The 23,900-nt window shown below is 36.6% G+C and overlaps 1 protein-coding gene and 1 long non-coding RNA gene across 2 annotated transcripts in view; one reads left to right on the forward strand and one right to left on the reverse strand.

Annotated features, from left to right (window-relative positions):
* Positions 1–23,094, reverse strand: part of LOC310900496 (uncharacterized protein) — a 44,528-nt gene extending 21,434 nt beyond the window's left edge. Inside the window, exons 1-25 of the mRNA XM_083838562.1 lie at positions 22,943–23,094; positions 19,090–19,158; positions 18,093–18,158; positions 17,410–17,671; positions 16,883–16,997; positions 16,191–16,281; positions 15,091–15,200; positions 14,664–14,880; positions 13,607–13,732; positions 13,017–13,134; positions 12,069–12,207; positions 10,919–11,029; positions 10,308–10,377; positions 9,292–9,429; positions 9,030–9,194; positions 8,479–8,573; positions 7,575–7,701; positions 6,561–6,816; positions 6,006–6,058; positions 5,490–5,590; positions 4,477–4,628; positions 3,900–4,038; positions 3,699–3,812; positions 2,978–3,157; positions 1,413–1,652 (exon numbers count right to left, since the gene is read on the reverse strand). Coding sequence (XP_083694688.1) covers positions 1,413–1,652; positions 2,978–3,157; positions 3,699–3,812; positions 3,900–4,038; positions 4,477–4,628; positions 5,490–5,590; positions 6,006–6,058; positions 6,561–6,816; positions 7,575–7,701; positions 8,479–8,573; positions 9,030–9,194; positions 9,292–9,429; positions 10,308–10,377; positions 10,919–11,029; positions 12,069–12,207; positions 13,017–13,134; positions 13,607–13,732; positions 14,664–14,880; positions 15,091–15,200; positions 16,191–16,281; positions 16,883–16,997; positions 17,410–17,671; positions 18,093–18,158; positions 19,090–19,158; positions 22,943–23,015 — 3,327 coding nt within the window. The 5' untranslated portion in view covers positions 23,016–23,094. The remainder of the gene's footprint in view (positions 1–1,412; positions 1,653–2,977; positions 3,158–3,698; positions 3,813–3,899; positions 4,039–4,476; positions 4,629–5,489; positions 5,591–6,005; positions 6,059–6,560; positions 6,817–7,574; positions 7,702–8,478; positions 8,574–9,029; positions 9,195–9,291; positions 9,430–10,307; positions 10,378–10,918; positions 11,030–12,068; positions 12,208–13,016; positions 13,135–13,606; positions 13,733–14,663; positions 14,881–15,090; positions 15,201–16,190; positions 16,282–16,882; positions 16,998–17,409; positions 17,672–18,092; positions 18,159–19,089; positions 19,159–22,942) is intronic.
* LOC310900504 lies at positions 13,823–17,461 on the forward strand. The gene is made up of 4 exons (XR_014585165.1): positions 13,823–14,371; positions 16,552–16,611; positions 16,726–16,809; positions 17,333–17,461. It is a non-coding gene; the product is annotated as an uncharacterized lncRNA (long non-coding RNA).
* Positions 23,095–23,900: the final 806 nt, after the last annotated feature.

Here is a 23,900-nt window from a genome sequence, read left to right on the forward strand (position 1 = left end):
TGCTAGACTAGTTTTCTTAAAATTGTAGCATCTCAGAAGGAAGACCTACATCAGTAATTTCTTTTTATGTTTATATACACTGTTAAATACCAAAGGTAATGCCAGATAATATATCCAAATCATCTATTGACACAGGTTTAGACATCTAGACTTGTGTTCCAATGAAAGATTAGATTCATGTTCCCAAGCAGTATTAGGCAGCCCCCCTTGAAAATGGTCTCTAGCAGTGGAAAGAACTAAGGTAATACGAAGAGCACAGAGTTATTCTGCATTGTTGATATGTACTAAGTGTCAGTTAAGGCTATGCTGATCATAGAATCACAGAATCATAGAATCATTAAGGTTGGAAAAGACCTCCAAGATCATCTGGTCCAACTGTCCCCCTACCACCAAATATCACCCACTAAACCATGTCCCTAAATACCACGTCCAACCTTTCCTTAAACATTCTCAGGGACGGTGACTCCACCACCTCCCTGAGCAACCTATTCCAATATGCCTGACTACTCTTTCTGAGAAGAAATTTCTCCTAATTTCCAATCTGAACCTCCCCTGATGCAACTTGAGGCCATTCCCTCTAGTCCTATCACTAGTTATCTGCAAGAAGAGGCTGAACCCCATCTCCCCACACCTTCCTTTCAGGTAATTGCAGAGAGCAATAAGGTCTCCCCTGAGCCTCCTTTTCTCCAGACTAAACAACCCCAGTTCCCTCAGCCACTCCCACAGGACTTGTGTTCCAGACCCTTCACCAGATTTGTAGTCCTTCTCTGGACATGCTCCAAGGCCTCAATGTCCTTCTTGTACTGAGGGGCCCAAAACTGAACACAGTACTCGAGGTGCGGCCTCACCAGAGTTGAATACAGGGGGACGATCACCTCTCTGGTCCTGCTGGGTACACTATTCCTGATACAAGCCAGGATGCCATTGGCCTTCTTGGCCACCTGGGCACGCTGCTGGCTCATGTTCAGGCAAGCATTGACCAACACCCCCAGATACTTTTCCTCTGCACAGCTTTCCAGCCACTCTGATGCTTCAATACTACCCCAAAATGTTGTTATTGCATTGAGCTTGTGTTCTGTACATGGTACATGACTTTTATTCAAGTCACACCACAGGAAATCCACAGTAATTCTGAAATTCTTCTTTCCCGATAACTGAAGGAATAAATATTCTTTTCCAAGTCAATATTATTTCCTATGAACTCAATGGCCTATTACTTTTTACAATTAGGGGCTATAAATCTGTCCCATTGAGCAAGATTCAGACTGAAGTTTTTCAGACACAATTTGAAATGAAATATGCTGGCTAAGGAATGAGGTATGTTTGGCAGAATTTTTGAGGATAGCCTTCTTTTTAGCTTCAGTAATGCACATACTTAGTCTTCACAGAGTAAACACCTGCAATGGTAATACCTGAGAGTGACAGGCAGCAAAGACATTGCTGTTGATGAGGCTACACTGCTTTTCTGACCAGGACTTTCGATAAGGGTTGGTAGAACATGGGTCCTTTATGATGTTAGCATCAGGACATGTAGAAGATACTTTCCAGCTGTTTCCAAACTCTAGGACATTCTCTACTACAGACAGACTCCTTGTAGTAAAGTCATTTATGCCGTTGCCATCATAATTTCCACAGAGGCCACAGATCTGGCCCTGCAAAAGGAAATAAAATAATGATGATTGTGAGAAAACTTGAAGCAAAATCTGAAACTGAAAGAACACCTGAAATTCAGCTCTTAGAGTGGTGCCATTCTATTCTAACTTTCCCGAACCTTCTCATCCTTTGAAGATACAGGTTTAGATATTTTGGAAAAACAGCCATCTCTTTCCTCAGCAACAGAACATGACCACTAAGGCTAGAAACTACTATTGACTTTTCTTCTTTTAAATCTGAAAAATACTGGCTTGGTCATTTTCTCCTACCATCTTTGATGTACATCTTTAACAAGGAAATGAGGACTCAACTGATGACACAGCTGACTACACTTTTAATTTATGCCTCGTTTTATCCAATAAATGTATGTATAAAAGACAGTCTTACAGAGCTATCATAAATACTACCAGTCCAGCCATGTAACCTACTAATTGAGTCTGTACTGTTATGACTGCAGACAGGTGGAAAAAGAAATGACATTTTCCGTGCACATCCAGAAGTAGCTCTCATTCCAAATTTATGGGTATGTAACATAGTGATAGGCTACAATGGATCCTATGATTTCTCTATGAATCTAAGGTGCATACTTTCCATATTGCTACTGTTCCTATAATATGCCAGTGGGCTAGGCAGCAAAAGAACCTATGGTACTAAAATGAACTTTTGTACCTAGTTCTAAATTGCACTTAGATTTGTGTACACATAATTGAAATGTCACTGTGGTATTCAGTCAGATAGCATATTCCTAATCTATGACAGTTTTTAGTTCTTACATACCATAAGCTATAAGAGCGAGCATGACAACAGGAATATATTTTCCTTATCACCAGTTCAGATACATGCTTGAAAAATCCATGATAGAGTTTTACAAAAGGCTTTCACTCATAATATTTTACTTCCTTGTTCTTGAAGTACAATAATTTGATTTGTGTATCACTGTGTACTGGAAACAATGGATTACTTCCAAGATCAAGACTACTCAGTTGATTTCTACACATGTAGCTATGTAATTTTAATTAGGTCTGATAGTCTTTACTGAGGTTCACTGGGTAATTTTAATGAAGTCAAGTCTGCAAAAGCAGTTTGCCAGCTCAAGTTCTGTCAGGCCAAATAGGCACTATACACTGTCTTAGTAGATCCAAACAGCAGCAAGATGCTGCAATGGCTTCCTAAGATACCAGAGGAATGTAAAACAACATATGATGTATGTCCCGTAGGAATGTGAGAGACATCGCCTGTTCTTGGGATCTTGGTTAGGTCTCACCAAAATTCACACCCAGTACAAATCTACACTTAAACTGCCATTGAATTGCTAGTTCCACACCTTAAAATCAGGGCTGAGCTTGATGAAGATGCTGGTTTTCTTGTCCCACATGAGAATCAGTCCGCTGGTGGTCTCAATTACCAAGTACATACCCATATAGCGGACTGTGTATGGCACCTCACCATCTTGTCCTCTCTTTACCACACTGACATGCTCCTCACCAAGTATCAGTTCGTAGCTCTGAAACAGGAGAAAAAGGTGATTAGAAATGAATCCAATAGCTACAGCTGTGCTATTAAGTATGTTTTCCCACTTTTAAGAGTACTAAAAGCAGTTTCAATAATGAAAATTAATAATACAAATGCAATAAATCTAAATGATATGGTTCAAATCTCAGGTTCCGTAAATGGTGGTAAAAATGTATTTTAAATGGTGTAGATTGAAAAAGGGTTTCTCGGTAGTCATGGGTGAAATATATTGCGCAGAATAAAAGAATATTCTGACATGATAGGCCAGATTTCTGCTAAAGACAGTTTTCCTGTAGAGATGTGTTTTGCCCAAGGGTAGTATAAGATAGCTTTGTAAGGGTTGGAAGTGGAAAAGACAGAAAGCTAGGAAGTTCTACCAAATATTTCACCTGATTTTGATTTAAGCTTAATTTACAAGTTGACTTGCTTTTTAAAACATTTTCTCCAACTTCTTTGCAGCGATGGCTATTTGACTTCTCCTAAGTCTTACACAGATACAGAACAAAACTGGTCTGTATGCAGTACCTACTTACCTCTAGGAAAACTTTGATAGATTTTGAGCAAGTTGTCCCAGTGTTGCCACAGGGAATATTTTCAGTGACAACCCGGAAGGTCCCATTGACTGTGCCACTCTTCCCACAGTGGTCCTGGGTAGAGAATAAAATTTAAGAATGTATCATTGCTGTAGACAGGATCAAGACTACATTACATTTTGTTATTGCGATTATCAGTACCTGGACTAGTGTATATTCACAGTTTCCATTGAAGCTGAATCTTTTGTCATCAAAGGTGATATAATGCCCATCTCCATAAACAGCACAAGTACCCAGACATTGATCTTCGGTGCATTCCCACATCCTATCCTTGCACACGCTAGGAATGAGAATTAAGCATTTTAATAGTAAAACAACTCACTGTTCTGTGTAGACGTCCTTAAAACTTGGTATTTGTTTGTCACCTGATCCCTTGTAAATGTTATATTTATTCTGCAGTTAAAATAGTCTTTTACATTTCTCATGTGAAGAATTAAAGCAAAGTTCTGTTCTGCTATTCTGAACTCATGATCTGCAGAATAGGATAATACTTAATGACACTGCAGTCCCAAAGATTTCCTTCTGTTCTGTGTTTTGGCCATCTGCCTACAACAGAAGAAAACTTGCTAATACTACTGAATCCAAAATTAAATGATCCATCAGTTGATGAAATGCATAGTCCAAATCTTTCCTCACTGCTGAACTACTTAAGATCTTTTAAAAGACAAATGGAACAAGATGATGGAACCAGGAATGCCACTTCCCAGGAAATACTCACCAGGTATTACAGTCAACGTTGATCTTTTCCCCAGGCTGATACATGGCTTCGTTGTGAATACATGGACATTCCTCTTCAGGAATACAACCACCCTTCCCATCTAACACAAGCCCAGATGGGCACACACAGCCAGATATACACTGTGTGCTATACTGGAAAAGTCAGGAGGAAGATATAATTTCAGAATGAAATAATTACAATAGACAAAAGAAGATTAAATTATTATACAATGTCTTTGTATTGCCTTATTTCTGCCCAGCTTAAATAAGAGAGGACAATGAAGTACTAATAGGCCTCTAGAACAAAGAGGAAGTTATTAGCCATTGATTTAATAGAATATAAATCTGTTAAATGTTTTATTTATTCTACTCCTGATTGCTGTGTTGGAGTGTGTGTGAAATTTGAAACATATTCAAATCTTACGTCTTGCTCTTGTTTGCTGAAGAAGACTTACACTTTGTAAAGGGTGAACTGTGATTGAATGAATGGAGCTTCAGAAAGAAAATAAGTAAATTTTGTTTGTTTGTTTGGGTGAGTTACATTGAAAACTGATTTATCAGATTTGTGGTACTTCTTTACAAAATGTAATATGGCTATCATATACCTCAATGGAGTGATAATTATATATAATTAGGAGTGCAAGAAATTCACAATTGCATCGTGGTATGGGAAAGAATGATTGCTCCTGGCCATCTTACAGCAGGTAATTTTCTCCTAAATCAGTAAAACATGTGGCAAAGCCCTTGATATTTTTACTACTAACTACTGTTATATGCAGTAGCTGGAGAAAGTTTGACACTGATCTTAAAATTTAAATTGGATGTTACTTTATTACATTTTGGTCTAAGGATCCTGTTGTTAATGCTTCATAACAAGGTTCGGGGATTTTACTATAAGAACAAAGTATCTGTGTTGTAAATTCACACTAGAAGAGTTAGATCAGCAATGATTGTAGCACCAAGGCCAGGGACAAAACCTGGAAGTGCCATTTCATCCTGCCGTGACATACTTACACACTTCATATCCAGAGTCTGGCAACTTTTTTGACATTCTGCACCAGTTGTTCCTGCAGTGGTGTTTGTGCAGTCAAAGTAGACCATGGGAGATTTACAAACTAGAGGAAGGAAAAAAAATGAGAGCAATAAGAAATGGCATGGGGTTTAACCCACAGCAGTAGCTGTAAAAAAAAAACATCTAGAAATTCTTGGAATTTTCACATTTCAGTTAGTAGGGACTGCTGTCCCTATTCAATCTGCTAAATAGGAATCCAATTGTAGATTCACTTCAGAGCACTGAATTCTCAGAACTTCCCACGGTATTTCAGAAAAAAATATCTTTTAGAGCAACATGATTTACCATGAATCTAGGTTCACTTCTGCCTTTTACAATAACTGCTGCACTATAACTATAAAAGAAAGACTTCTATTATTTAAAAATCCATTAAGAAGTATCAATTGTATCAATTATTTCTGTCCAAAACCTGGCACAGAAAAAAGACAAGTGGAAGATTTTTTATTTTTATTTTTTACCTGGAATTGGATCAGGTGCTCCAATGCAATCCAGTCTTCCCTGTGTGCAGGTGCTGTAAGAAAGGGAAAAATATTTTTTTTTCCTCTCAACCATGTATTGAGACTGAGAGCTACTTCTATCTTGACAAATTTCAGTACTTTCTAAGGAATACATTGAATTCAAGAATGCTATTTTGCAATCCTGGGAAAGAATTTCTCTCAACACCACTACCAATGGTGCTTTTATATGATATCCATTACTGCTTAAAAGGAAAAATCATAGCTTAAAATGGGTGTATGTCTCTGCTTGTTGCTTACTTTCTCATTAGATCTCCCGTTGCTGGTTCTGTCATGTATTTTATGCTTGATAAATCACGGAATTAAATAAAAAATACACCTAAATACAATTGCTTTATTAATCTGGATGTATGCAGCATTCTTAAAAGTTGAGAAAAAAAAAGTTTATGAGAGCACTGTATTGAATCTCAGGCAGGGTGAGGCCAATTTAAATGCAGCATATTTTAATGAGAAAATACATATACTATTGCTTGAGTGCTTTGCAAAAGCTCCCCTTACCATACAAGCCCATTGTCATGGACAGCTTCTCCAAGTGGTATGGGAGATCCTCTGTAGTAACAGGGGCATTCATTAGAAGGCACACATTTGCCACTTTCATCCATGTAGGTTCCATTTATGCAGGTGCAGCCATCAAGCGGGACAAACTTAATGTTGCATGTGACATCAGGCTCACTCAGAGAGCGACAAGTGGGTTGACAAGAATCGATGTGATAACTGTAACTTAGGGATTTGGGACATGAGGTGGTGTATTTTGCTTGAGAGAGTTAGAAAAAAAATAAAGAATAGGTTTGTTAATTACAGATGCCAATTTTTGGTGGGAAGAAACAAACAGTAGGCAGTAAAAATAACAGGTAAACAATACTGTACACCTCTGCCTATGTTGTATCTTTCATATAAATGTATTTTTGAACACTTCCAGAGTTAGACCTGAAAAGCTACTGTACATGTGGAGTAATCCAAGTAATGTATGCAATAAAGAAAATATTTTTTTCAAGTGAAATTTGGAAAGACACCTCCATTTGACATTGCTGTTCATTGCTGAGACTTTTAAACTTCTGATGTATGAGCCAAGATGTCTCCCTGAATGTCTTCTGGTATGCTGAAAACAGACCTACCGGATCAGTGGAACCTGGCTTGAAGACATCTTTAATTTTCCAGTCTTCTGGTTAGTATTACTAATGCTGTTATTCCAATATGTCATATTTATCTCTACGACAACTTGTGATACATAAAGCTACAGTTAGATTCAAAGTTGTGCAGAAACTGGTGAAGGCACATCATTGACAACAGTGTCTTTCCTAGGAGAGCTGTCTCCCATCTATTTATACTTACTCTTGCTAGTAATGGATTGATTCTAAGGTAACAGCAGAGAGTTACTTCCAGGAGTGCATTTAACAAAATCCCTTCCTCAACATTTACCATGTTTGCCTAGAAATCACAATAAAGCAATCTTTGATCAACAGTTTTTATTGATAGGTGCTCTTAAGAAAGGGAATAGTGTTAAGTACTTACAACAGACATCAGACCTCCATCCACTTATCTGGATTCCTCTTGCAGCACAAGCTCTCACATAGGAAGAAAGGGCTGCGCACAGACAATCCTCACTGTTTTGACAGTTACATGTGTCAAACATGCAGTTCTAGGAATGAACAGAAAAATAAAGTCTCATTTGCATGACTGTCAATCTAAAAAAAAAAAGTTATCTATCTGGTTTCATGCACAAATACTTCCTCAGATATGCTCAGTCACACTAACATTCAATTGCTTTCCAATCATTATCTAAGTTTCCTGGCTGGAGAGAATGAAGCTAATGGAAATACAATTGATGTTTAAAGTTATTATTGGGAAATAGTAGTTTTAAAGTCTGTTACATATTTAACAGCTTCATCTGAACCCATATTTATGAATATGCAGCACAATATCATACAAAGCTCTATTTACATTATGCAGTCTAGACACCATTTCATCAGCATCAATATCTCGATTCATAGTGAGAAGAAGGATTGGCAATACACTGACAACAGAATGGTGATAATTAGGCACTGAGCTTTCTGTGCCAAGTAGTTATTAATGAGATATGAGATTGGTGAGATAATTCACTGTAATATTCAAATAAGCATTTGATATGCCTTTATATAAATTTCCTACTATATGTGTAAGTCCATCCAGGCATAAATAGCTGCCTTTGCATTTACAAGCAGGTCAGGGTGACAAAGCCAAGCCTGACAATTGAAATAAAGTAATGTTACAACAAAAAACAGAGACACATTGAAATGAAGAAGAGCAGTGCAGAAATGAAAATGCAGGCATTGCATAAGACCAAGAGAGACATGTCTGTGACAGTGTCTTCCTGGTAGCTAGTTGTAATGATCCTATTTCTATAGTTTCTAAGGAGGAAAACAGCCTAACAAATTACCGTGTGGTAAGTAGAAGGATTCACTGCATAGTGACAATCAGCAAAAGGTCCTTCTCTGTCAGTTAGTAGTCCACACCAATGCTGAGCATATTTTTCTGTGAAAAGAACAAACGGTGCAAATGCTCATTACTCTTTGTATTTCATCACTGACAAAAACCCACTGCCCAGGTTTGTGAAAACAGTTCTGAAGTTACATCAAAACTCTCCTCCTATTTTTTTTTTCACTCAGCTTGTGGACTAAGGTTACTAAAACCAAAAGTGCATTGAAATGGAGTTGCTGAAGAACTTGAATTAAGCAATTTCCAAAGATGCTCCTGTGATCCACTCCTCTGACACACTTATGTTTCCAGGACTCTTCCTTTACCTCATTACCTATCCCTTTTGTTTTCACTGTGAATATTCTGATTTCTGATTTTCAACAAATATACAAGTCTTCATTCTCTTATCTTCTCTTTCTAACAGATGTGTTTTCATTAGTGATGAGGAAAAATAACCTAAAAAAAATCTAGAATGAAAAAAAAAAAGAGAAAACAATGTTAAGAAGTATTTACCATTATCAATGCTGAGTGCGCAAGGGTTCTCAAAACTGCTCTGGATATTAGGGCATGAAGCCTGAGTTTTCCATGTATTAGCAAATGCTGCTGCTGTTCCTTCAACTACTCCACTCATGGCCTTGAAGTCATCAGTTTGGACATTATTGAAATTTCCACAGAGACCTGTTGAAAAACAGTGAAAAGTTTATACTGTCTGTACTAGACAAAAGACATTAAGCAAGATGTTCTTAAATTTCATTCTTAAATTTCATTCACTTACCACAGGTTTGGTCTTTGAACTGAGGATCAATTCTAATGAACACTTGCATGATGGGTGTGATTTGGATTTCAAGCTGGAGACCAAAATTTGTCTGCATGATGATGAAGAATGATGAAGGTCTGAAGATGGTGACATTGGCTATAAAAGAAAAACGGAATGCTCATTTTCTGGATGAGGCTAAATGAAAGAAACAGTGCATGATTATACAATTCTTATTGAATTTCTATTGCAATTGTTGCAAATTCCTAGGTAAAATAAATACAATCTTTTCAAAAATTATTCAGAGATATAAATCAAAATGTACAGTTAAGAATATGCTAGTAGCTACCAAGTTGTTAACTTTATTCACTGTCTCAATATTTAGCATTTGGGGATTACTCTTGAGAGAATAAGAAGGAAAAGCTGTATGGCATGGCATTACCAAACAAAACAAACAAACAAAAAACCACACACACAAAAAGAAAATGGAACAAAAAAACACACACACACACAAAAATAATCTGTTTTTGTTCCTAAGCATACTTCGGGCCCTCACTCCACTGGACAGGGAAAATAAGCAGGATCTGGAAGTCAGAGGTATCAGGTAGTATCATTAGTTTTTGAGACATCAAAAGTCAAATTTATATCTGAGTTGTGGGAGTACAGCGTTAAGTTAAAACAAACAAACAAAAAACAACAGTAAGTAATCAGCTGTCTTTCATGTTCTGTTTTGGGCAGTGAGAATGAAGTAAACTTTATAGAGACCAAAATCAGTAGAGTGTTAAAATGGTTTACTTCTATTTGAACTCTCGCCTATGCTTGTACTGTCTCACTTTTATTTCTGACACCGAACTTCACAATTCTACTTTAAAAGCACTTGCACAACTCAGAAAATATCCCAAAGAGAACCAAGGTTAGGGCATGCAGGTTCTGAACAACTCCCAGTCCTCTCATCTTCTGTTGTTTAAGACAATGAGCAGGTGTAGAGTTGAAGTTCTGAGCTTATCACTCATACGCTGTTAGAGGAAAAAAAATACCTGCTGAGATGGGCAGCTGGGTGTAGATCAAGTTCACAAACACGCCACCGTCAGGTTTGACCACAATGAGCTGTTAAGGAAGAGGAATAAGAACCAGCCAGGTGAAGGATTTCTATAGTCCAAAGAGTAATAATAATTATGACTCCAGTGATATTAATTAAAGAACTTTTAGTTAAAGGGGATAGTTTTTGTGATTTCACCCCCTGTTCTACTTTGTACACTTTACTATTTTCCCTGCCAAAACAGAATTGCTTTTAAAGAGTCTTTCTCAACTCATCAGTGAATTTCATCATTTGGTTTCTATGAACACAACTTTGTGATGAATTACACCCCTTACTGTTGTACTTGTAGCTTGTAACCTGCAAGCTCATATTTTTTCATCTGATTGGCAGAGAAAAGTGTGTTTTTTCCTGCTTTTTAATGAACTTTCAGAAAGGCAGATTTACTACTTATTTCATTTTGATAATAAAATAAATTTATTTTCACTTAATTAAAAAGTAATGTACTTATTCCATATGTTGAGAGAGAAATGCAGTTCCCTGACTAAGACCTAGCTTCTTTGCTGTCTACATTTTTAATAGCTGTTTCTCATGCTTATTTTGCATTCTTACAGTTTGTCCTTTATTCATGCTGAGGGCCACTGTCTTTAAGCATGTTTCAGTGTCTGTCAGGCCACACTTGCGTAGTTCTGCCAGGATGGTGAATGTTTCATCTTCACAGTGCTGAGAAAAAGAAGTCAACTGTTATTTAAGGAAAGGCTAAATACAGAAGCTTTCCCTGTCAAATTCTCTCTCAACTCTGAAAAAAATATTTCTGTTTCTGGATTCTCCCGAATACTAAGCCTGCTTTGGCCTAAAATTCAGTTTTGCCTTTTGTAATGTTTAGGAACCAAAAAAGAATTTGAATCTCTTTCTGCATTTAATTGATAATATCCATATTCAGAGTTTTTACTCATGCTTAATTCTAAAGTTTAATTCAATTACACTGTATCTCTCATCCTTCTGGAGATGGTACCAAGCTAGACAAAAATTTCAGACAAAATATTTTTCAGGAAAACAGCAATAAAGATTGATGTTTTTTGAACTGAATTGTGCAAATAGGAAAAAAAGAAAGCAAAGAAGAAGCACAAGAAGCCCCCAAAGATCAAACCATTTCACTTGCACATTGCTGTAATGAAATGTTTTGGTTATAAATAACTTTTAATTTCTCTATTACTTTCGATTCATCTTTAGAACGGTTCAAAACCTAAATGAAACATATCAGTCGACTTGAACTGATTTTTTTGTATTTGAACTCCCTAGAAATGAATGAAAAATGTTAGTCTTATTTATTAAAGATTATTTTCCTTTTATTTCTCTGAACTGTTAGTGTAAATTTTCAGACTTGGCATACAATTTGGCCCAATGCCATAAAATACAGTAACAGGGTAAAATTATGCAACCCAGTAAGAGAGCTGGATTAATCACACTGAAGAATGTAGATTAACCAATAACTTAAAAATCAGTGCTCTTCAGCAATTGTTATATCACAGAATTGGAAACTCTCTGGAAACCACCATATACTGTTGCATGACATCATAATAGTTAACTAATAATAAAGTAATTTGAATGGCAGCATATGTTCCTGTAAGCATCTGGTTAAGTGAGAAGAAATTCAATGTATATATGCCAAACGAGGTAAGTTTCCAAAGTGTTGATTGAGATCACCTTTCCTTTCTACAAATGTATAAGGCTTTATCATCAAGTAATATCTCATTCCCACCTTAGAAAGGACATACATGCAGTCTCCATGGACATCATACTGTTTTTGATCGTATGTGGAAATGTGTGAGCCTCCCTCTACTGAACATATTCCTGGGCATGACATGTCTGTGCAACTCCATTGGCCTCCGTTACACGTACTGGAAGAGAAACGATAAAATTAGCTGAAATCAGTAATAGCAGTCCAGAGTGAAAGGAACTACAATGACATTAGGTTCAGCTATTTTAGTACTATTTTTCCTTCAATCTATAGATTAAATACACAGTAAGTCCAGGTTTAAGGACAGTAAGTCCAGGTTTATTCACAAAATATTGTGAATATGTGATGTAAAGCTTTAAAAGGAGTAACAGGTGAACTCTATAGCAACAAGTACTGGATGCATAATTGCTTGTCTTTTGCAACTAACATAAAGCACAATACCAAATTAAAACATTTTCTGTTTTGTTTTATAAATATGTCAGAAACAGAAATGTAGCCCCAAATCTACTCCTGATACAGAGCATATGAGTTTTCTGAGGTAACATGCTACTGAGCAGGTACTGGAACAAAAATTGTGAAACTGAGGTTGTTATTATCACCTCTTGTTTTCTGCAGAGAAAATAAATATTTGCAAATACATAAATTACTGCAACTTCATTCCCCTTAGAGAAGCCCAAATGTTTGAACAAAATAAACAAAGAGGAAGTACTTTAATTCACTGGTGAGAAATCTAAACATTGTAAATCCTTACTTTGATCACCTTGATGTTGAGTGCAAAGATAGTTAAGGTTGTTGCTAAATAAAACAAAGAGTGTTCTTTAGGGTTATTTTGGAACTGTAGTGGTCAGTTAAATACACAGATCAATTACCGATGATGTAATTGCAAATAGTAAACCATTAAACTCATTAAATATATTAGAGGAAATAGTAAGTTTAAAAAAAGAAAAAAAAAAAAAAAGAAAAGGTTACCAGGAATGGCACTGGTCTGAAAAAGAAGTTCCTGGAGTGTAGGTTTTGTCATTGTAAATACAAGAGCACTGTTGACGGGAGATGCAGCCAGAATTGTTTATGTCATCAAACACAGTTCCTTAAATTAAAAAAAAAAAATAATCAGTTGAAGAGATATTTCCTATGTTTGGGGAAAATATTTTTGTTTGTTTGCTTGTCAGTAATCCTAAATAATGTTTTGGAGACAGAGTTCCAGCTGTTGTGAATGGTCATGCCAATGCTGAGGACAGTAGAACTATGCAGACCAAAGGATTCAACCTTTGTATTCTTAAATTCCACCTGTTTTGAAAGAGGGAGTTACTATAGTACAGGTGGTGTGTTGAGAGATTAGTCTTGTTGTGTTTGCTGTTCTGCTTTCCTGCTTTCTAAATATTGCACGTGTACTGGCAATCAATTCAGATGTCTTTCCTCAGTTGATAAATGATAAATGCTTGTCACTTGCAGCTATGAAAAATGTAAATATAGGAGCTCTAAGCTCCATGGAACTTGCCCAAATCCTGTAGGTAGGCTGTTGTTTTTGAGGTCAAAGACGTGAGTATATAAGAACTTGCCTGGGGGGCAGAAACAGCCATCCATACAGTGCTCTTCACAAAACTGAGATCGTTCAGGATTGGTGCATGTGTCAGTGCAGGGGGAGCTGCACTCCAAGTACTCCATGTTGTAAGGACACGTCTTGGCTGAAATGTTAAAGAAAGAGAGATTTTTTCTTTCAGTCAAAAGTACTACTTGTTCACTGTATATGAAAAATATATGTGTGTGTGTGTTCATTTACATTTTTTCAGCTAGATGTAAAACCACACTGAACTGCAGATCCATCCCCACCTCTCAAAATTTGAAAGCTTATTCACCCAGATCCATGTTTTACAGTTGAGATTTGCTTTTCATGACTGTGTCTAAAGACTTAACTGGTCTGAACTGGGGACACAATTACTGGATTTCCAGGGACACCAAGATAATGACCCCAGACAGCTAGCGAGGTTTCTGTTGAAGGCACCTTTTTCAAGAATACCTGTATTGCTAGGGAAATGTAAGACTCAAGTTCCTAAGGCTTTATTATATTTGGATTTTTAAGATACCATTGGAAGGGCAAATAGTACACTAGGGGATTTTATTTTGGAACAAACATTGGTGACAGTATCAACAGCTGCACCCCATAATGGTCTGTGTTTAATTCAGTGCAAACAGTGGTGCAAACTACCAAGCAACAAGAGGTAAATAAGTGCTTAACCAGACAAACACCTGTGAAGACTCAATCAGTTAATTAATGAGGGTAAAACATGCTGTAGCCACCACGAGAAAAGGAGAGAAACAGGAATGTAAGCAAATGACCTTTCTTCTTTCCCCTTTATTTGCTTCTTTTATTGTTCCAGTTAATTCAATAGCACTTCAACTCTGAGTAAGTGTATCCATTTAAGTGTGTTTAAACCAGTTTGCATTAAAACCCTTAGTTCTTTTTCCGAAGTCTTCTTGCTGGAGCTTGTATATCAGAACCCTCTGGAGAATAGTCTTGAATTGCTTGTAATTTCCCGTGCATCTTTAGCATCATTTGAGAACATATTGTTTTTTATTTGTTGAGCATAAAGTAAGTCTATCTCCAGTGATACTTACAGCACAGTTTTGAGGTTCTCCAGTTCAGAGGTTCCCCACCAGCATGAGCGCACTGTCGGGAGTATTCGGCAAAGGTGTCACAGATACACGAAGCATTTTTTGACTCTTCAGAGCGGCACAAATCTTCTTGGCAAGCCATAATGTACTCACTAACATCAACTAGATCATTACATTCTGCAAATGAAGAGCTGGTCAATGTTTTCTGGCATATGTCATCCTTGGGAGGAAAAAAAAAAAACTTTCAGAAAATAGAAAGGAGCAGATTTTTTTAGCATTGCTAAACTGGTAAACTATTCTTTAATAGAATTTCATTTCCCTCTTTACTTTCTGTTGTCCTTACGTCTTTTCCTATTGAGCGCTCTGAAGCTGTAGAAGGGTACAGATAAATTTGAAAGAAAAATAAACGAATAATCAAAAAGATCCTTACAAAAGTGTCTGTGCAATTATCTGGCAGGGAAGTAGTGGGATCTTCACAGTTTTCTGTTGGCCCATTCATTTTCTGCATATTCCCAAACTGTAAGACTGTCATTTTCATATCTGTGTGAAAGAAGTTTAATAATGAGGGGTTTTATTATCATTATTATTTGTTTGTTTGTTTAATTATCTTTTTCTCCTGTCAAGAATTTGGTTCAAAACTGGCCAAGGCAGCCAGCCTTAAGTCTTTTTCCTTTGATCATCATCCCTTCCAAAATAAACACTGACATCACTGTCTCAATATACCTCGCACAGCACCCTGGAAAAAAGAAAAACATTAGAAAACAATTCTCAGCCTATTACATATAGATGCAAACTAAGATTTTTACTGGAAAATAACAAACTATGATTCTATGAAACTATTTTCAGATAATATTGAGACCATGCAGGGAAGAGAGAAAATAATTAAAACAGGGATGTGGACAATGGGAAATGCTGAGGTATGAGGTTTAGGAAAAGACTCAAACTGAGAATGAACAAAATAATAGAGAGAAGATCATATACAGATTATGCAAATCAGGTGGCAAACATGGATGTAACTTGTGGAATGGCATTACATATTCAAGATTGTGATGTTGTGCCTAATAGGCTTATTAATTGTAAACCAGAAACTATTTCCTGGGCTTTTCAAATCAGAATCAATATGTTATTATTAGAAGCATTTCTAATTTTAAGAGAGAAATGAAGCAATAAATGTACTGACTAGACAATATAACTACCTTTTATTTTATTAGATATCTTTCTATATTTATTTATGTTATTAGTGAGAATCTGGCTTATCTTTATGGGGTTAGCTGATTAGGTAAATAAAACCATATCATACAAGAAATAAGCAGTCTGTTGTTAGCACAAGTATTATATTTACACTTTAAGTATTAAATGACGTTATCTGATCTCAGTAATATATATTTTGGAACAGAGATTGAATCATAACCTCTGGCTAAATCCTTTAACATGATAGGAAAGAGGAATGATGATGATGTTAGAGCTAAAAGAATGCAAAATACATGTTGGAGACCAGAAACCATGTTTTTTGTTATTTGGAAGACTTACTGTTAGAATAGAACTCATTGTAAATTGGAATGCCATTGAAGTCTCCACAAAGCCCACAGGTCTGATTAGCATATTTCTCATGCAGTTCCAGCTAAAATGATAGGCATTAAGTTGATAGAAGTTAGTATACACATTCTAAAATATATTCAAGATCACTGAAATCACCTGCATCTGCTGCCCTTAAAAATTTTTCATCAGAGCTATGTAAATTTATTTAGCAATCTAATTTAAACCTGGGGGATAGAATGAAGAGCTTGCTTGGACTGGATTTAGAACATATTCCAAGCTACTGATGCAGACATAAGTTTTCATTGCAATATCTAAGGAGCTCTTAGCCTTTTTCTCTCTATTTATTCTTCAGAAAGAAAATCAAATCCACAATGAAGAGAGAGAAATTCTGCTCAAAATTATATTTGAAGAGGTAAGTAGGACCTGTAATGATGCTAATATGTTAATGATATAATGTAAGTGGTTTTTCACCCCATTTTAAGCAGAAGTCTATCAATGAGAAGTAAATCCACATAATTTTCTTTAGGCCTACCTAGATGCAAATCTGTCTTTATTAAAGAAGAATTGCTCAACAGTATGAGATGAGAAGGCAATAATAAACACCAAACAGGTAGGGATTAGCTTAATCAAAGGCATGCTCTTTGGGCTTTGAAGGTGTAGACAGGTCCAGGAGCTGTTCTTACCAGAATACTGTCATCTTCATTCCACATAAATATAACACCCATTTTGCTGACAACTTTCACATAAATGCTGCTTCTCTCTATTGTAATTCCAGCCTGGCTGTATGGCAGTTGAACTCTAGAAACAGGCAGAAGGAATACTAAATATTTTCTGATCCAGATGTTTGATAAAGAGAAAAAGAAATGGCTTGTGTGATCCAGCATCTATAAAGATTCAACTATAATTCAGCTGTGTTGAAAGAAAAGCAATTAAAAAATAAAATGGTCCAACACCATCAAATGTGGATTTGAATTTTGACCCAACTTCCCAGGATTTTTCATCCAGATTTTGTTTTTGAGTTAGTCTTCAAAGAAGTGATTGATTTACTATGAGTGGAATTAACAGCAACTTATTCATTATTTCTATGGGTAAAATTGTCAGATTTATTGAAGAATGCATATTTTTTTCCCCAGAATACAAGAAAGTACTTGGCCAGTTAGAAAAAAATACATATCTGTGTTTACCAAACAAGTGTTATGAATAAACTTACCTGTTGCTATCGACCATGACAACATCCTTTGTTAGCTCAATGGCTACACCTTCAAGTTTCATGGTAATACGGCTGATTGTTGGAGTATTTTCTACCACCGTACGTCTCATCTGGATGTTGAAATCCTCATAGGGAGTGCTGCAATGGGATGCAAAAACATAATTGCAGAGCCCAGGGAAGTAGAAGATGTCTCCATCAAAGGTCTTGAAGTGGAAGTTGCCCCATGTGCTGCACACGTGGCCATTGTGAGCAGGGTTGGAAGCTGTGAATTTAAAATTAGCTGTAAAAAATGACTTAAAATTCCCAGTCTTATTGTGGCGAATCAACTTGTCCAAGGCTTCATTTTGTCATTGAATATTTTTCCCCTGCCCACCTCCTTAGTTATTTTCTGTCCATCTATGCATTATAAAACTAGTCACTATGTGTTCATTCTTATTCATTCTCGGTCTGCTATTCATCATATATACCCCTATAAATGGTCTTAGTTATGTACAGGTATTTAATTGTCCGTATTTAATCTGATATAACAGTTCAACATTACACTGTTTCTTAACCATCCTCTTTCTTCTCTTATGACCCCATGACTACCTTTACTAGTGCATTTCCCTGTTTGTATTAAGTTCCTCTGTCTATTTCCTCTAAAACTGAATACCCATTGGATACATTTAATTTCCTTTACTTACGTGTTATTATTGGATTTGTCAGCATTGTCTGGATGATGTTGACCTTAGATGAAACTGTAGCAGAAACTAGAAAAAAAATAAGAAAGAACACCAAAGCTAGTATAACAATACCAAAACTTGCATCTAAAACTGACCTAGAACGGAAAGACTAGCAAGTTAATACGACAGATCCAATGAAATAATGTTAAGCCTGGCGTTGTTTCACATGGGCCTTGGATCATATTAAAATTCAAAATCAGGACAGTTAAATAATAACTTGCTTTCAGCTGTCATGATCTGCATTTTCTACCTCATAGTTTTGACCCTTTTATGAAACTCTGTATTGTATTAGGAGAGGCAGAAAGTCACAGCTCTGAATATTGCAGTGTTTCAGACACACTGACCAATACAAAGGGTTAAGCTCTACTAAATTAGCCTGTTGCTAGTACAGAAGCACAGCTGTCTTCTAATTATACCTCCTCTGTCTGAGGAGGAAATAAAATTTTTGATTATACTTCACTCTCTATTATTTTTCTGTTAAGAGAGTGGAAACCCTTAGAAAAGACTACAAATCCATTGTACAGGATGATCACTAGTCATTATATAGCAAAAATCAATGAAGCTGGGTTGCCATCTTGATTTCTCATCAACCACTGACTGTATATCTTGCCAAAGTAGTCTCAATTCCTGTGTATAAGGAACCAAATATCCTGCATGTATATTCCACTTTGGTTTTATATATACAAATTCATGCACATCTGCATGTGTTACACTCTCTATGAACATACATCTATTTTGTTATTCACCTGTTATTATGCAAATATAGCCATACTGCATGTTTAGTAATAGGTATCTAATAAAGACATTACAGTTCTTCTACACAGTGGCTTTCTAAAACATTTATCTTTAATTTACATCACTAGCAATTTGCTAAAGAGGTTTTTAGGCATTTTTATTGCTTAGTAGAGATGTGGCAAATAAATACAAATACACATGCACACAGTATAAACCAACGTACTGTTTTGTTCCTGCTGAACAACCTCAGTGTAGATACTTTCTGTTTCCTGCTGGATTTCAGTCTGAGCTCCTGTGAAGAAATAGTAAAAAGCATTTTAAGTACAATGTCCTATATCTGAACTTTTTAAGTTAAGTATCTAATTAAATAGGATCAAAGGACCCAGATACATCTCCGTAAGACAAAGGGGAGAGTCCTTTGTAACATGAGAAAAAATGAATCTGACCCAAAGAGGAAGTAAAATGTAATTAGAGAAAGAGACTTTCTATTACAAATCCATTGAGTTTGAAATCCAAATAACCTTTCATATATATCTGCTTTTTTTTTTTCCCTTAAAACTCAGTACAAGGAATTGTAATGACTGGATCACAGCCCTTATTTCACTGCTGCACTAAATCTCACTAATATGTGAAAATTGTAGCAAGAATTCACAAAATACAAGAGAGTCATTTATTAAAATTGCTGTGTAGAATTTACATAATTTTAAGAAAAAGCACAGAACTGGTTAAAAAAAAAATAAGGGATTTAGTGCTAGATCAAGTGATGGCTGCAGATACTTCACTAGTTTCTTTAGTGCCTAAGCACAGGGCTTTTGCCTTTGGAGGCAATCCGAAGCCTCAGTCAGTGATCTAGATTTGCATGACAGCAGGATGCAATAAGGCACCCCTGACTGATGTGCATGCACACTGAGCAGTAATCCAGGAGAAGTAAGCAGAACACTAAACCCAGTCTTACTCCACATGTTTTAAGCATCACTGCTTGACGAAAGGCTGCATGAGGACTGCCCATCTGTTCAAGAGCCTGCAGGGCGCCATAGTCAGTGTGTGCAAGAATGAGACACTCTCATACTTCTCTTCTAAAACACAACTGCTAAAGGAGATATTTCCTCACTGTTTTATACAACAGCCTGGCAGTTTAAGCATTCACCCAAAGAGCAGGAAACCTGGTCCTGTCCCTCTCTCACTCTGAAATGGCTCAAATTCGTGGCTTTTTGGAGAAAACCTTAAGCATCGGGCTGTAAGTCTATCTGATTAAGGATTCTTGCTAACCAACCTGAAGCTGAGACATGGTGCTGAAAAGAGTGGGATGATGGCAAAGGTGGGAAAAGCAGGACATGTGGCCACATGATTAAGGCACTCAGCTACATCTAAACTGTCTTACTCGTGCTCTGCCTCATGGATTATTTTTGTATCTCTAGTTAAATGGGTACTGGCTCAACTACATGAACTGTCCTCCAGATGAGTTCTCCTCTCTATTCTGTCTCCACGAGTTTTGAATTCCTTGCCATGCATGGCTCAACTGGAAGAGGATATACTGGCAAGGAATTTTGGGAGATGACAAATCAACACTTTCATGATTAGAAAACAAAAAAAACCAAACACCTGATCCTTGGCTCTAAGTGGTTTGATGCTCTAAGCTCTTGGTTTTTATAAGTAAATATGGCAGGCATTTCCCGTTTAAGAACAATGGCTACAACTTTATCTTGCAAAGGAATCGATCCTCCCAGAATGTAAAAACCATGCTAAGAACATGTTGACTAACACTTACCTATAACATGCCAAGTCTTAATCTTCAGAGGACTTAGGCTATGAAATGACTAATAGCTGAATCCTGATCGGGATTATGTGAATGAGCACTCTTGGTGTCTAGAGAATTTGTCAGTTGAAGAGGAGCTGGCTGTGTAATTTAATTACATCGCCTTTCTGCTCATACAATAGATGGGGAGAGTCCACAGACTCAGAACTGGATTTGTAACACCCATCTTACCAAATAGGGAAGGATTTCTAATGTAAATGGTGTCCCTGCCCACCATGTAAGCAGACAGAGTACTTGATCCCAGAGCCGAAGGATGCCTGCCTGAAGGGATTAAATACCCCACTCCAAAAGAGGACCCCAAGAGACTGTTGGCTTTGGAGGAGAGGGTTCTGGGCAGCCTCACCATCTTTAGAAGTTGTCCTATTATCTACAAAAGTTTATTCTCAGACCTAAGCTTTTGTTCTTTCCTCATTTATCTTTCTGAGTGACCACTAGTGACGTACAAAGAAGTAACTTTATGCTTTTTCCACTTCCTCTTTGTCTTTCAGTATCACAGATGATATGATTATGTAAATACATTCATATCATTACAATTGTTGAGAAAATCTAAAAAATGCCTCTGTAAGTCTTAATAATAGGCCAGAATTTCCTCTCACGCAACACCTAGGAACTTCAGCAGGTATAAAATCATCCTGACTTCATGTGAGAGCCAACCTATATTGTGAATGTTTTTTTTTTTCTACTGTGAGAACCTTTGTAACAGAGCAAAACAGTATATACACATATTTTGGTCTGTTAATTTTTCTCAAGGAAATAACATGGTCTTTTGTTTATTTAGCAGATATAGTTTTCAAAGAAATTCTAGCTGCATTGGTTTATCTAGCAATTGCACAATGCCACATTGTTGACCATTATAAAAATAAGTGCCTCTCACTTCCAAGAATATGAAAGATAATTTAGTCTTTGATTATTTGGAAACTGAGCAAATCATTAGGAATATTTCTGGATGCACCTTGCCAGGCCTATATCCATCTGCCGATCCAAATACACAATTCCCCTTACAATCAATTCATAAAACTTGGAATTTGACCTAGAATATAAAGTCAGGCACAAAATGTTTGTGAAGACAGCATGGAATTAGGTCAATATTCTGTAGTCAGTCAGGACATCTGAAAATATTTTTCACAGAGTGAGATTTGAATGAAGAGGAGTTCACTGGACTTGGTCTAACCACTATTCATTTATCAAAGCAATTTGTCAGGTTAGCATTGCACCTTACAAATAACTTGCTTGTTCAGCGAAGGGCTGAGGATGATATGGCTGATGTTGTATAACGCTAAAAGTGTAAGCTTACACTCGAAGTGACTGTTGTATTTTTTGCTTAAATCAACTTACCACGTTTATCAACTTATACGTGTTTATTTCATAAATATGAAGTAGCCAAAATTATATTTGCACTTGTCAATGTTTTTAAAATGATATGAAATATAAATTCAGAGGCAATCTGAAGATTTTAAAACGTTAACTGACAGGGCAGTAATTACTGTACACGAATGGAATTGACTGAACAAGCTTGTACTCATGCAAGTAATTTCTATTTGAGTGGTCTGATTAACTGGACAGGACTTAATAAAATCTGACAAGATCAGCCCTGATTAATGTAATATTATCAGGAGAAAAAAAAATCCACACACACAAAATGATGGATTGCATACATCAGATAAACCTCCCAGTCCTGCTCATACTCAAAACCAACAATTTACATAAATGTCACACCTAATGTACTACCAATGTACAATCATTACTGAAAATCATTGCCACATGAATATACCCTTCCAGTCTCTTTTGCAAAAGGAGCTGCAAGAAATCTTGAGGAATCTGATACTAGCTCCTAGTTGGTGGAAAAGAATGACCAGTGGTCTGGTCTAGCAATGGGGAAATGTAGTGTTTTAAATTGCATAAAAAGAACATAACATTCATAATCAATCTCACTACAAAATACAAAAGAAATAAAATGCTTTTGTAAGGCATAGGCAGTACTGAACAACTGGCACTTGAATGAATGGACATGAATAATGGTTCTTTTTGGTTTGCTCTGCAAGACTACCTTCCAAATGTAGTTATATTCAGTGGCTTGAGGGAACATTAAACTAATCAGCCCAGTTAATAGGCAGACACTAAATATTTAATGAAAGTAACATACAAAGAAGTCTCATTTAAGTGCAACCATTTTTTAAGTGAAAAAACAAAATGAGTTTAGTTGCTTAAAATATATTAATACATCTAAAAAACAGCAACAGAAAAAAACCCAACTCCTTACCTGTCTGATGGATACAGCAAACTGCTAACAGAAAAGCCCATTCTGTTACCCGTATCCTCCTGCCAAACCCCATCTTGAGTGGAGTCTGGCACAAGGATGCTGGGTCTAAGGTTGGTCAGGAGGAGTAGTTCACCTGTGTTCTCTCAGTCTTATATAGCAGGTGACTTTGGCTTCAGTCCCAGATTGATTCAGAGAATCTAGAAAGGTGGGGTTTGGGGGATTTTAGCAAATGAACAGGTAAACAGAGGATGCTCTTCCTTCCTCCGCAACTGGCCAATGGTATTTGCATTTTGGGAGGAGTATATAGATATACGTATGTATATTTTGTTAAGGTTCAGTCTAATAAAGAAACATAACATGACTGCAAATAAAACACAACTCATCCTCCACAAAAAAAACAGGTCCTGGAACAAATAGAGTTTGATGTTGCTTTAGTTATGCAGATGGTATGTAAGTAACTATTCTAAGTTTTTCAATAGTGACAGGCAGCTCCTGGGCAAAACAAAACAAAACAACAAACTGCTGATTTCTGAAGTCAGAGAAAGTGTGGAGTATTTTAAGTTGGGGAACCCAGCATTAGGGAGTCACTCTGTGTCTTTGGGGGCAGCTAATCTTGTAAAAAGAACAAATAACCTTGAAGGGTCCTGCATGATCTCAGAGTCACAATGCATGTATGCCATGAAAAGCCCTGTGTAGCACTGACAAGCATTAGGCAGCTATCTAATGAACAATAAGGCAGCTTTAGCTGGACTGTATCCTATATTTGTTAGAGACATGTTCAGACCTTGCCATCTGCTTCTGAATTGTCTGCAGAGTCTAATTTTGCCTTCTTGTAGAAAATAGCAGGAGTAATTTCAGACGGTCAGCCAGCTTCACCACAGCTTCATAGGACAGAAAAGTTAGAATGATAATGGCCTGCGATCACATTATTTCAGTACCTTTCCTGTGCAATTCCATT

This window comes from Anser anser, assembly GCF_964211835.1.
Source record: "Anser anser genome assembly, chromosome: 5".
In the NCBI taxonomy this organism is placed as follows: Eukaryota; Metazoa; Chordata; class Aves; order Anseriformes; family Anatidae; genus Anser; species Anser anser.